Below are 14,839 nucleotides of genomic sequence, written 5' to 3' on the forward strand. Positions count from 1 at the left end.
GGGGAGATGGAAATTCTTTCTTCCTTTCACAATGCATGCTGGGGGTTGGTACAGGAGCTTGTGGTGAATCCAATACCTACTTTCGTTCTTTTATTTTTAGTTAAACAAAAATCTCAAACTATGCACAGTGTGTTCAGCCGTACAGCTGCAGTCGCTACTGTTCCTGTTTATCATGAAATCTGCAAAGAAAGACTGCAAAGTTATCACTCAACACTAAAACATGCAAGAGAAATGATCTTTAAGGAAATCTTAAACAAAAGCATTAACAATGCCTGTGCTATAGTTGCAACAGTCAACAGACTCACAAATAGACCAGTGACTGTTGCATCCAAACTCCACTAACTGGGCCTGCAATGAATTTCCCATTTTCTTTGCACAGAAAAGTAAACAAAAAAATTAGAAGATTAATATTCACATCCACATTCAAGTCACAACGGGTGCTATGCCCAAACAAAACAATTGCAGAAAAAATTACTCAATTTCAACTACTTAACTATAAAACTTAAAAATCAATTAAGTTCAGGCTACTGCTGTCTTGATATCATACCCACAACTTTTATTAAAGTAGTTCTGTCTGTCATAGTATCTGATCTGATCAGATAGTTAATGTATCCCTCTCACCAGATGTTTCCCCCAGGCTTTAAAAATAGCACTTATCAAAGCAATGATAAAAAAAGAACAATCTTGTTGGGAAGCTGGGATTTGGGATCAGTGTGGATCTTTGTTCAGTACTACAGCTAACCACCAGAGGGAGCCAGGAGGTCGCTCCTCATTGCTGATCTCTTACACGCACCTGCAAATCATCTGCTGCATCAGCCAGAGTTTAAAAGGAGCCCGTTGTCAGTCCTCTGGTTCCTGGGTGTTAGCCATGCATGGTACTTTGTGGCTCCCAGTGATTGTTCTTTCTGTGATCTCTGTGGTTTTTGTGACTCACTGTTATGATCTCTTTTAAAGGTTCTTTCAGCAGCGTTCCTGTGCCACCTTGGTTTCTCCTGGTGTTTTCAACTGTCAGTTGACTATCAGTGAAGATCTCTGGTTTAACCCCCCATGACTGGCAACAACTTGCTCCTTTCCATCCTAGTCAGTGCTGTGTAACCTGTCTACCCTCCAACACCAGTGCTATCCAGCAGACTGCTCCATGGATCCCCCACTCCTTTCTTTCTATGACGGTGGATCAAAACTCCCACACAAGGAATCAACCACTGGAGTCCATCACATTCCCCCAGCGGACTCATCATCTTCATCTCCAGTAAGAACAACATTTAGTCATCAGCGCCTCTATTACTCCCAGTCCATTTGCTGTTTCCAGTGAACCCCGCTTCCACCCTTCACCTGTCTCCAAAGACACACATTAATTATTCATTGGTTGCTCAACAAGGTTTATTGACCTTTTTCAACTGCCTTGTGAAGTGATCTGCATGTGGTGAAAAACATTTATACCTTTTAAAAATGTATTTATACCAGTGCCTTGCAAAAATATTCGGCCCCCTTGACCTTTTCAACCTTTTGCTGCTTTTCAGGCTTCAAACATAAAGATCTAAAATTGTTCTATTATTATTATTCATTTGTGAAGAATCAACAACAATCATGAGGTGGAATAAAATTTACTGGATATTTCAAACTTTTCTAACAAATAAACTGCAAAGTAAAGCGTGCAACATTATTCGGCCCCTTGACTTAATACTTTGTAGCGCCACCTTTTGCTGTGATTACAGCTGCAAGTCGCTTATCAGTTTTGCACCTGGAGAGACTGAAATTTTTGCCCATTCTTCCTCTCAAACCAGCTGGAGCTCAGTGAGGTTGGATGGAGAGCGCTTGTGAACAGCAGTTTTCAGCTCTTTCCACAGATTCTCCATTGGATTCAGGTCTGGACTTTGACTTGGCCATTCTAACACCTGGATATGATTATTTCATTCCATTATAGATTTTGCTTTATGTTTGGGATCATTGTCTTGTTGGAAGGTAAATCTCTGTCTCAGTCTCGGGTCTTTTGCAGACTGTAACAGGTTTTCTTCCAGAATGGTGTGTTCAGGGTGATGAGCTGTGTTGGTTTTAAAAGTTGGATTTTAGTTTCATCTGACCAGAGCTCCTTCTTCCATGTTTGCTGTCTCCCAAGTGGCCTGTGTCAAACTTTAAACCAGACTTTTTATGGTTCTCTTTGAGAACTGTCTTTCTTCTTGTGGCTCTTCCATAAAGGTCTGATTAGTGCAGTGTACACTGATTGTTGTCCTATGGACAGACTCTCCCACCTCAGCTGTAGATCTCTGTAGATCCAGAGTGATCCTGGGCCTCTTGGTTGCATCTCTGATCTTTCTTCTCCCATCTAAAAGTTGCAGGACAGCGGCCCTCAAGGACTGGAGTTTCAGACCCCTGGTTTAGAGGGACGTCTGGGTCTTGATAGACTTGCAGTGGTCTGATACTCCTTCCATTTCAAAATTGATTGCCTGCTCAGAGCTCCTTGAGATGTTTAAAGCTTGGGAAACCTTTTTATTTTATTTGCCTGGTGTGTTCCTTGGTCTTCATGATGCTCTTTGTGCTTTAAACACAACCTTGAGACAACTTCTTCTTCTTCTTTAGATTTTAATGGCAGCTTGCATCCATTATTGTTGTATTACTGCCATCTATTGGATCCTAATATCTATACCTCAAATTCTCATAATGATCCCAGTATTTTAAAAAAAACGAAATATCTTTTTTTTTCCTTTAATACTATTTAACTGATCAACAACATTCTCAAATTTCAATTCCCTATTAAAACCTAATTCTGTTTTTAGTAATCTCTTTTGATTTACATATTTTCTACAACTAATAAAAACATGTTCCATTGTTTCTACAGCATCACACCAACTAAACCAGTAAGATGTTTCCCCATCTTAAAAATAGTTCAGTTTAAAAACTGTCAGGTTCTTATTCTATTTATAATTATCTCCTCCCTCCTATTTATTCCTCTAATCTTTGCTACATCAACTGTATTTTGTATTTTATACAAATGCCTTCCATTTATTTCATTATCCCACATAATTTTCCATAACTTCTTACTTTCTCTCTAAACTATACTTTTGCCTTCAGATTTAGATAAATTTATTGGCATATCAATATCTTCTTTTTTAATAGCCTCCTTAGCCAACCTATCTGCTCTCTCATTACCCAAAATACCCACATGAGCAGGAGTCCAAAATAATATTACATTTTTATTTTGTTCACATAATCTTTGATAAACAATCATAATCTCATATAATATATTTTTATGATTATTTGTACTTCCCTTTTCAATACTCAACAATGCAGATAATGAATCACTGCAAACTATTTTATTTGTATTAGTATCCTCCACCCATTCTAAAGCTAATAATATGGCACATAATTCTACTGCATTTATACTGAGATAATTAGATGTTCTTTTTGAAATATTAATCTTTAATTCAGGAATCACTACTGCTACACTGGTTGTTTAATTTTTGGGGTCTTTTGAGCAATTGGTATAAATTTGCAAATAATCATTATATTTATTTTGTATCTTATTCTAAAATTCTTGTCAGATATCTGTTATATTTCTTTTCTTAATATTTAATAATGATCTATCTGTATTAACATATTTCCATGTCCATATAGGTCTCAAAGGCCACAAAACTGTTGGACTAAATTCCTTGTTATATACATTAAATGTTTTTGCTCTATCATCCTCAACCCACCCAGAACTATTCATTTGTTCCTTTCCTCTTTCCCAACAATTTTCTAATACTTTCTTAACTGGATGATTCAAAATGATGTCCTTTTAAATTAATCCAATAAGGTACCATTATCTGTTGTCTTCTGATATATAATGGCATTTCTCCTGATTCTACTTGTGAAGCACATACTGGAGTTGATTTAAGTGCCCCTAAACAAATTCTCAATGCTCTAGTTTGAATAACATCTCATTTTTTAAATCTAGTTTTAGCCACTGGACCATATATCACACTCCCATAATCTGTTCTTAACTGAATTGGTGACACATAAACATTTTTAAGTGATTGAAAATATCTTCTTGATTGCAAATTTAAAACCCCACTTTATCTATTCCTTCCTAAAGTTTTAAAATAAGATGTTCTACATTTCTTCCCCTTTTCCTTAATGCTACATCAACAGCAAAAAGTGACTTGCCAAAACTAATTGATAATTCTTTAAAAATATCATTAATCATAACTGAGAATAATGTTGGGCTTACCACACTTCCTTGAGGAGTTCCATTTTCTATTTTACATGATTGTGAAACATGAGATCCTATTTTGACTTGAATTGTTTACCTATCTGATGTAATTTAATCATTAACCCTTCTCTCCATAACATATCATATGCTTTTTCTACATCAAAAAACACAACAACCGTTTTCCTATTAATCTGAGCTTTTTTTTTTTTTTTTCCCCTCCAAAGGGTCTTTTTGTGGCTCTAGTGTCCCTTATATGACAGCAGGCTGACAGGAAAGGGGGAGAGAAAGAGGGGAAGACATGCGGCAAATGTCACTGGGTCCGGGAATCGACGGCTGCGTCAAGGACTCAAAGCCTCCAAACGTGGGTCGCGCTGTCCACTACGCCACCACAGCACGCCCCTAATCTGATCTTTTCTAATATCATCTTCTAAACATAAAACAGGATCTATTGCTCCTCTCCCTCTATGGAAGCCACTCAGATAAGGAGCAATTAAATATTGTATTCATCTCTCATTCACCATCTTTTCCATCAGTTTACACATATTAGACATTAAAGCAATCCGTCTGTACTTTCCAGGATTACTATGATCTTTCCCAGGTTTCTTTATCGGAATTACAATATAACAATGGCTTCTTTCCATTTACAAGGCAGTCTACCCTCTTTCCAAATCTTATTATACAAAATTAATTTATTTAAAACATCATCACTCATGTCTTAACATAATGTAACGCACTTCATCTTTACTTGGAGCACTATTCCTAGATCTACCCAGAGCTCTTTTCAGTTCTCCAATAGAAAAGTGATGATTCATCAGATCATCAGTATTCCTCTCCTTCCTTCTTAACATTTCATAATTTTTCTTTTTAGTTTTCTCTTCCCTGTATTTCATTAACTGATAATTTTTCCCACTATGTATCTCTACAGATGTGCTTACTAAAATATCAGCCTTTTCCCTGTCAGTTACTGCTATTATATTGTTCTTAAGTATCTGATAACTCCATTCTCTTCTATCCCCCCAACCCTGAGACCATCCCAGAGCAGGTGAATTTATACATTACACACAGGTGGATTCTATTTATCATCATCAGTCCCTTAGGACAACATTGGATCATTCAGAGATCCTCACTGAACTTCTGGAATGAGTTTGCTGACGGTAAAGGTGCCAATAATATTGCAAGCCCCACTTTGCAGTTTTGTATTTGTTAAAAAAAGATTAAAATAGCCAATAAATTTCGTTCCACCTCAAGATTGTGTTCCACTTGTTGATTGTTCACAAAATAATACAAATTTTAGATCTTTATGTTTGAAGCTTCAAAAGTGTGAAGCGTAGAAATGATACTGAATACTTTCCCAAGGTACTGTATACATGCACTGCTCCAAAAAATAAAAGGAAGACTCGAATAACACATTGTAGAGCTGAATGAATGAATGAAGTATTGTCATTGAATACTTTGTTCTGCACAAAGTTGAATGTGCTGACGACAAAATCACACAAAAATCATCAATGGAAATCAAATTTACTAACAATGGAGGCCTGAATTTGGAGTTGTACACAAAGTGGAAAAACACCCTACAGGCTGATCCAACGCTGATGTAATGTCCTTATAACAAGTCAGAATGAGGCTCAGTATTGTGTGTGTGTGTGTGTGTGTGTGTGGCCTCCATGTGCCTGCTTGACCTCCCTCCAACACCTGGGCATGCTCCTGATGAGGTGGCAGATGGTCCCCTGAGGGATTGAGGAGATTCCTCAGGAAATTAGCGGGCCAGTCCATAGCTTCAATGCCTTCATCTTGCAGGAACTGCTGACTCACTCCAGCCACATGAGGTCTAGCTTTGTCCTGCATTAGGAGGAACCCAGGGCCACCCGCACCAGCATATGGTCTTACAAGGGGTCTGAGGATCGCATCTCTGTATCTAATGGCAGACATGCGACTTCTGGCGAGCACATGGAGGGCTGTATGACCTGCAAAAGAAATGCCATCACACACCATCACTGACCTACTGCCAAACCAGTCATGCTGTCAGATGACACAGGCAGCAGATTGCTCTCCACGGTGTCTCCAGACTGTCGCGTGTTCAGTGTGAACCTGCTTTCATCTGTGAAAAGTACAGGGCGCCAGTGGTGAATATGCCAATCCTGATGTTCTTTGGCAATTGCCATGTGTCCTTCACGGTGTTGGGCTGTGAGAACAACCTCCCCCATCTGTGGACGTCAGGCCCTCATACCATCCTCATGGAGTTGGTTTCTAATCATTTGTGCAGACTCGTGCACATTTGTGGCCTGCTGGAGCTCATTTTGCAAGGCTCTAACAGTGCTCCTCCTGTTCCCCCCTTGCAAAGGCAGATGTAGCAGTCCTGCTGCTGGGTTGTTGACCTGCTACAGCCTCAACCACATCTCCTGGTGTACTGGTCTGTCTCCCGGTAGCTACTCCAGCCTTTGGATACTATAATGACAGACACACAAACCTTCTTGCCACAGCTCGCATTGATGTGCCATCCTGGATGAGCTGCACTACCTAAGCCACTTGTATGGGTTGTAGAGTCCGTCTCATGTTACTACGACTATGAAAGCAACACCAACATTCAAAAGTGACCAAAACATCAGCCAGAAAGCATAGGTACTGAGAAGTGGTCTGTGGTCCCCACCTGCAGAACCACTTCTTTATTGAGTGTGTCTTACTAATTGCCAATAATTTCCCCTTGTTGTTTATTTCATTTGCTCAACAGCATGTGAAATTGATTGCCAATAAGTGCTGCTTCCTAAGTGGATGGTTGGATTTCACAGAAATTTAATTTAATTGTAGTTATATAGTGTTGTTTACATGTTCCCTTTATTGAGCAGTGTATTATGTATAATCAAAGTGTCGGAAAGGGGCTTCCATAATTTAATTTAGACAATTACTGAGCGTGGTTGTTTCGTTTCTAGGTTTTATTTGGTTATTTTGGCCGCAGAGAGGCGCAGGCACACACAATATGCAGTGGAAAGTTTCCACATGCATTTCCCACCTCACAAAAGAAACGATCTACATCTACGTCATTTTTTCCCAAAAGTCGCTGGGCGACGTCACTTTCGTTGTGTTCACGTAACCTCGGAATGCTCAAATGAAAGCTCACGATATTTTAGAAACCCGTTTAGGACTAGCAGAACAACTCTACTTTCAGGAGAGATAATCTGTAAACCTTGTCAGAATTTTAACTGATTAAATACGTAGAGCAAAAAATACTTCCAAAGATTATGTGATTGTTACATAGGAACAACAACAACAACAAAAAAAACTATGCAAAGTTAAATTTACCTGAGCAAATTCAATTAAACTTCAAGCATTTCTTCAGCCATACATTGAATTTGACATCGAAAAGGAAAGTAGATATCCACCGACAGGTTGTTTGTTAATTTTCCCACTGCACCTGAAGGCAGCAGGGCAGAGGAGGTGGAGAGAGGCAGAGGATGGACGAGCGTCAGAGAGAAAGAGAAGGTAGAGAACGGGGGTAGCAGGACTTAGCTAACACCAACACTGTCAGCTTGTTTATCAGAGCCTCAGTGCTGTTAACGGCATTGATGCTGCCCTTCCAGCAAAATTAACGGAGTGTTCATTTTAAAGTGTGATTCAACAGACACTTCGTTTAGAGATTAAAAAAAAGACAAAAATGTGTTGAGCGGAGATAGAGAGCAGACAAAAAGGGCATCTCTGACCGAATCAGCAGCAGCCACCGCTCGTGTTGTAGTCTGTGTGTGGGACGCCTTCAGTTCAGTAGCACAGAACGAGCTCTGCTGTCGAGCACAACCAGCTGATTTCTGTCAGTAAAAGCAGCAGAGGGGGAGAAACAGCAGGCTGTCAAAATGAAATTCACAGAGCATCTCTCCGCTCACATCACGCCGGAGTGGAGGAAACAGTACATCCAGTATGAGGTGAGTGAGCTTAAAAGGTTAGCCTTGTTAGATCAGTGGAGATCTGGATGCCTGTTCAGCTTTATGCCATTTATTTAATTTTAGAACGGGTAGTGGAACATGGCTACCATTAGGGCTGCTCCCCTACAATGAAACAACAGGAAGAGAGGAAGTGCTTGAGTAGATAATGAAACAACAGCTCGGTGTTAGCTAGCAAACCAGTCAGATGGGTTTGTTCTGTTGCTCCGCAGGTTCCTCCGCACCTCCATAGAACCGGCTGAGGGTTGTTTGCGTCTAATATCTGGCCGATTGAAATGCGTTTATGGGACAACAAGATGTCCGGCTGACTCAGCGTGTATTAGTCGAGTTAATCTTTGCGCCCGTTGACCCGGGCTCAGTACTGAAACAGCTGAGGCAGCTGTCGATCATGCTGCTGCTGTTTAAACATCAGGACACAGAGGTGCTGATAACTCCATCTGCAACCTTTGACCCATTAGTGCCATTTGGACGACAGCGCACCTCCTGCCTTTACTTTGCCCCAACTTGTCCACAAGCCTCACATGGCTCGGTGTGTAAATAAAATGAAAAATTTCTAGAAAGTATGTTCTTATAGTAAACCGAAACCCGGCCACGATACTGTACCTTAATCAGTGGAACTGGTTTTAACTTGGTAACTTGTCCTTCACTAAACAGATCTGTTGCTTATATTTAGTTTGCAGCTAAATAAACAAAGTAAGTTAATGTCAAAATTTCAGTGGTCAAAAACGTCATTGAATTGGAGCTGAAATGATTAATGTGAGGAACAAATCGTTTTCCTGTCGCTCCCCGTGATTAAACTCACAATTACGATCCTCTGTACTGAGCAGCTCTCTGATAGCAGACTGTGTATCCGTGAACAAGTTCAACTAAATATTGTATTATAACCGAAAAGAGAGATGTAACTTCTATCATGAATATAGATTAGCAAAAAACCCTACAAATTACAGTGAAATACTGCCACTTCCGGTGGGCGCCGGAAGTAAGACCCATAATTGCTTTCCCATTAAGCCTCCCAGGAATAAGGTGGATAGAGCGCACCTCACTATAAGCCGCACCCACAGTTTTTTGTTTGTTTAAAATTTAAACTGGAAAGCTGAAAGCCGCTGGTATCTCTGCTGCTCTCTGTTTTCCACAGGGATCCTAATAAATCTGCTGTTAAGGACGCAGACCTTTCTTTTTTTCTTTGGGTTGATAACTGTCATTTTAGGACACAGTGTACTTAATGGTACAAAAATCCCACAAAAACACTAGTGGTTCTTCAGCTGTCATCAGCTCTCATCCACAGATGATGGATTGTAATTACTGGTTTTGTTTTTTCTGGTATTAGTCCCATATCTGCAGGGTCATAAAGTCGTTCATCAGCTGCTGGAATCTTTCTCTTTGTGGTGGTCCAAGTATTTTTGGAATTAAATGTTTACTAAGTGCAATTATATTTGCAGTCAATAGACAGTTTACGAACATGAAGCAATAGCAGCATAGATGATAGGATGGGAACCGTTTTATTAACCAACATCTCTTTGTGCAAACAGTTTTTGAGAGACTAGGACTGATCAGTGCCAAACAAGAAGCTTCCCTTGTTAACTTAAGCAGATCTCCATTTCTGTGAACACCCACTGCTCAGGTTCAGAATGGACTAGACTGGTGTCCTGTGATAGAGAGACATGAAATAGAAACCAAAGCTGCTTCTAACAACAAATACCATTTTCACACAGTTACTGTTGGCAGATTTGCAGGATAAAGCCTGCAGTGAGCTGAGCTTGCTGCAATTGATTCTAGATGCGTACAATTCAGCAATGCATCTTGTGAGTGAACACTATGTCATCAACATGGCTTAGAGAGGTAAATAGCCGTAGTTGTTACTTTCAAATGGGAATGAAGCTAAAGATACAGTGGAGAAAAAGCATAGTCAATTAAGAATAGTCAATGTACAGTTATAACCACAATGTCTACCTGACGTACTGCAGATGCTGAGTTAATGTTTCAAAATGTCATTAGCTGCAGTTATTATAGTGTGCTGATGTAAATATTGTAGCGTATTGGTCCTTTCTTGACAGTGGGTTGGTTAAAATTTACTGCACAGTGTTTGTGCTGATCTTTATGGAGTGATCTACTGTTGTCCTGAAGGACTGTGCAGAATTATATTTCTATCATGAAATCATAAGAAATACAGTTTATTTTCTTCAGTTTAATTTTTCTCTTTATTGAATGAGTTCATAAAATGCCCTGAAGCAATAGCACACTGTGCTGCTGGGTGTGCTGCCCCCTATCATACCTCTATCAGCACACCACATGCTGATTTAACTTCAAATCAAATTTCAGTTCTTATATTGTTATTACAATCACACCGATATATCGGTGCTGATTTCCCTAATCTTAGGAAATCTGTGATTGGCTGATTTTTACACGTGGAGCCGATCTTAACCACCGATTTTATCTACCTCTGCAATCTCTGTTGTGAGCTCTGCTGTGCAAGAGGTTTGACTAGCAGACTGACCCACCAGATCAGATCCACATGTTTGCAGGTAACAGTAGTCATCTCAGTTTTGCTTTTGGCAACTTATCAACTTTCTTGTTACATTCAGCAACATTTTAGACAAAAAAATTGGTATCAGCCAAAATCGGAATCAGCAGGTCAGGATCTTTAATAGATCAGTAATCAGTGATTGGCCAGAAAACTGCAATCGCTGCACACCTACAAAGGACTGTTTGTTGAAAAATTTGGTTGCCTGTTGCACATCAAGTGAATTTCTAATAGCATTTTTTCATTTTTCTCTGCCTTTGATGGCCACACCTGATGTGGACTTTAATAGCCAAGATCCTACAATTCATGGATAGTTGTGGAGAAATTCTTGTATGTATAATATAAAGTAATGTTTCCATTAAAGGTTTTCCTTTATCCTTTCTTCTTTTGAGACAACATAGTAATTCACAGTTCAGTAGTTAATTGTGTAACTTCTTATGTTCCTTTTAGATTAAAAATTTTATTTATCATTGTTATTATTCTCCTTTTTTGGAAGAAGCCTGTAATGATTTCTGTATTGAACAGTAATATATTGTTTTATATTGATTGTACCTTGAAGAACTACAGATTTTTCCCACGTCGTTCCATGTCATTTTCTAAATTGTCTGTGTACAAGCAAAATTTGGCAAGTATGTTAGGAGAAAACGATGGTTTAGATTTTTTTTTAGGATTGCTCTGTGAGGTTACTATCGGTAGTATTTCTCTTACCTGTAGTCAATCTCTCCATTAATTCACACTTTTTTTTCCTCAATCAAAGTCACTGATTTTGAGGTAATGCTTCAGAAATATTTGCAAGGAATTTTGCAATATTTGCTCTTACAATTGAGGGTAAATATGGCTGATCTGGAGTCTTTGTTTTGGTTGAAAACATATCAGTGCAACATGGTGTTGCAGTTACAACTGTCAATGCAATTTCCCTCATTATACGCAGATCTTGCTTGGACTTGCAATAGCATCGGTCATCTTAGCCTTTCCTCAAATTTACATTAGCGTTTCTTATGCTTCCTTCTTTTCTGACCAATCATCGTAACTCATCTAAATTTTGACCAGTCCCCTAACCTTCTTCTAATTTAATGTTCTGCTTCAAAACGTCTTTTTCTTTTTTTTTTCTTTTTAAGGTTGTGTTGTCTCTAGTGGCCTTTATTTGAAAGTAGTTTGACAGGAAACAGGGTAATGAGAGAGGGGGAAGACATGCGGTAAATGTCGCCAGGTTGGGAATCGAACCTGCGACCACCGCCATGAGGACCAAGGCCTCAATACGTGGGTTGTGCTTTACCCCTGCACCACCACAGCACCCCAAGATCAAAACGTCTCTAGAAAGCTGAAGCACAACATTGCAACATCCTGAAAGGACTGACTTGTTGATCAGTTTTGTTCATGTTTTGCCTTACCAAAACAGGACTTGTCTTTCTGAGTGTTGTACAATATTAAGGCTGATCATTTTCAGAATCACAGTTCAATATGTATGTGTAAAAACACCCTATTGAATTACATTAAACGGCATTGCAGTGCAGGTGTCATGTATCCACCTCAGGGTGGTCTGCCTGAACGCTGCAGTGATTGCAGTGTTCTGCAAAGTAGAAACAGTTTTTTTTCCTCAGTGTGACTGCAGCACATTTTTTCAGTGAGCCAATTCATTTCTAACAGTCTCTCGCATCATTAGAGATATTTAGCAATGAGTCACTTCAAACACCACGTTCTCCTATGTAGTTTATTTCTTACTTGGTATATTCATGTTATTATAATTCCTATCTATTTCCACTCTTGTTATGTTATTTGCTTCTGTGCTTTTTGCAGCACAGTCACATTAGGCATGCAGCCAAAGGTCTTTTTCCATAGTTATTATGAGGAACTTCAGCAGCCAGCACATTTTTAGAATACATTTCATCTTAGCTTGGCTCTGGAGAGCCGAAAAGGCATAAACAGTTGTCCCTTCTAGTGGAAAGGTCCTCTGGGAGAAATGAAAAAGTTTACCGCCTTTGTCTTAAGTCCATGTTAGATCAGAGTGCCTTAAAATATCTCTTAATATAAGTGATCTTTTATATGTTTATAGAACATCAAGAAGCAGAAAACTATTGACTTAGGCTAACTAAGTACAAATGCAATAACACAATTTTTCAGATAAAAAAAGAAACTTGTATCAATTTCCTCTATCGTAGCCATGCACCCACTTTTTGTTAGACTATGACATAAACTCCTAACAAGAAGCTTGTGGTTGTAGCATGATGAAAATCTGAAGAGGTTATTCATGGGAATAGATGTTATTAATAGGCCTATCGCGATAAACAATAACTCAATTAATTGCATGATAAATGGAAATGATCATTTTAATTTATCGGCTTTATCATTCAGCTCCAGTGCTCTCCACTGACCCCTCCACTCCTCATTTTCCTTAGTGTGAACTATTACATCAGGTAGTTGGATAAAGCCATCGTCTGTATCTAAATCTAATAATTATTGAGGGGAAGTACAGTATACACACTTCATAATCTGGACTCTTTTGGTTGAATGTAGTTTTTATTTCCACTTTGGTTTTATATTGTTTAGTTTTTATTCAAGTGCATTTTTTGTTAACAGAGACTGAGAGTCTATTTTATTTTTGGTTGTTTTGTATATTTAGTTTACCAGTTCCAGTGTTAAGTGTTCTTTTGAAAATAAAGTGTATTTATTTTTAGCAGGATGTGCTTGCATTATTATGTCATTACCATCACATCAGTTTAAAATGGTCATCAAACAATATTATTGTTTATCGCAATAATGTTTGAAACAGTTAATGGCTTTATGATGGTGAAGATGCAGACGTCCTGCTGTGGGCCAGGCGCTGTGCAGCGTTGAGGTCAACACCCGGGGGCAGGCCTGTTTGTAGCTGTGGAAATCTGAAGCATTCCCATCGTTTCTGCTTTTGTGAAGCTCCTCTCCTCTGAGGTTTCACCCAGTCTGTTTGTCCATTCCCTGCTGTGTTTGGAGACAAACCAGATGTAGGATGTTGTTGCACTCAGCTGTAATTCTAGCCTTCTGTGTGTTCACTCTGAGTCTCTTGAAGCTGTGGAGAACTGAGCCTGTGAGCATTTCAAAACTGTGCTCCTTGGGGCCGTTGCATGTCTCCTGTGTGTTCCTGTTGCAGCTATGCTTGCTTAGACATACTGCAGGGCTGTTTGATTCACAAGGTGAAGCCAGGGCTGTCATAAAGGAATGCATGCAGAAACATTGTTTCTTTGTTTCCATTTTTCCTGAGACGTTAACTGTTCATTGAATTCATTGTAACTGAAATCTAACTATGGGTGTTCTACCCTTTGTTTTTCTGTGTTTGAACTGCAGAAATTTTCTCTGGTTTAGTCCAGAGCATGGCACCATTGGAGAGTGTGCTTCTAAAAATGTGATGTAAACAGCTTTAATAAAGCCGACGTGTATCTCACATGACTCTCAGACATTAAGTTTAAAAATATGAATGCTTGATGGGCATCTGAACTGACTCACCAGACTGACTGTCTGCTGAGACAGCTTTGCTGATTTAGATGTTGGTGTTAGATTCCTTAATAATTTGTTGAAAATTTCACCAAGGCTGTAATAAAACAGTCTCTCTTGTTTTCTGTTCACCATTCTGAAGTTTATAGCAATGCATGTGAAAGGAAATTAAAAGCAGTATTGACAATACAAAGTTTTAGTTTGATAAAAATCATAATTTTTGCTGATATTTAATGATAGCTTTTCTGTAACTTAGCCCATACATAGTTCATCCAAACAGAGTCATTTTTATTAAAGTACCAGAAAATAAAATCCTATAGAAATTGCATCAAATCAATTAGTGAGTAGTCAACTGATTTTTAGCTTGACCATCCCTAAATGGTGAAGGCCTGTCAGAAACTCAAAACCCCCATCTGTTTTAAATCCATGAACACACCGTACCGACATCCTAAATACAACAATCTTCATCGTGGAAGCTGCTACAGGAAGAGGAAGGCTTATATGTAGTATCGCAGCCGGGTATAAACGATATTTGACTCTGCATTATTGACAGAAGTATTTGGTCTACCATCCAGATCATTAAATTTAGTTGTTCCTGTCACTTTGATGGTCACAGATTTAGAGGATCCAGCACATAGGCATGCAGACTGCTTTTACAAACATTACAGCAATGGAATTGGGAGTTGCCAGGACAACAACACTGGCCTGACTATATCATGTCAAATATAAAGTTCA

General features: G+C 39.0%; 1 protein-coding gene across 4 annotated transcripts in view; it reads left to right on the forward strand.

Moving 5' to 3' along the window:
* The first annotated feature begins 854 nt into the window (after positions 1-854).
* Positions 855-14,839, forward strand: part of LOC122840762 (xenotropic and polytropic retrovirus receptor 1 homolog) — a 59,681-nt gene continuing 45,696 nt past the window's right edge. For 2 of the 4 annotated variants that reach the window (XM_044133380.1, XM_044133383.1), the window contains exon 1: positions 7,632-8,100. In XM_044133380.1, the coding sequence (XP_043989315.1) occupies positions 8,032-8,100 (69 nt within the window). In that variant the 5' untranslated portion in view covers positions 7,632-8,031. Of the gene's footprint in view, positions 1,250-7,631; positions 8,101-14,839 lie in introns of those variants that run through there. The other 2 variants (XM_044133381.1, XM_044133382.1) reach the window with 2 other exon arrangements.

The sequence above is a fragment of the Gambusia affinis genome, linkage group LG12, assembly GCF_019740435.1.
Source record: "Gambusia affinis linkage group LG12, SWU_Gaff_1.0, whole genome shotgun sequence".
Taxonomy (NCBI): Eukaryota; Metazoa; Chordata; class Actinopteri; order Cyprinodontiformes; family Poeciliidae; genus Gambusia; species Gambusia affinis.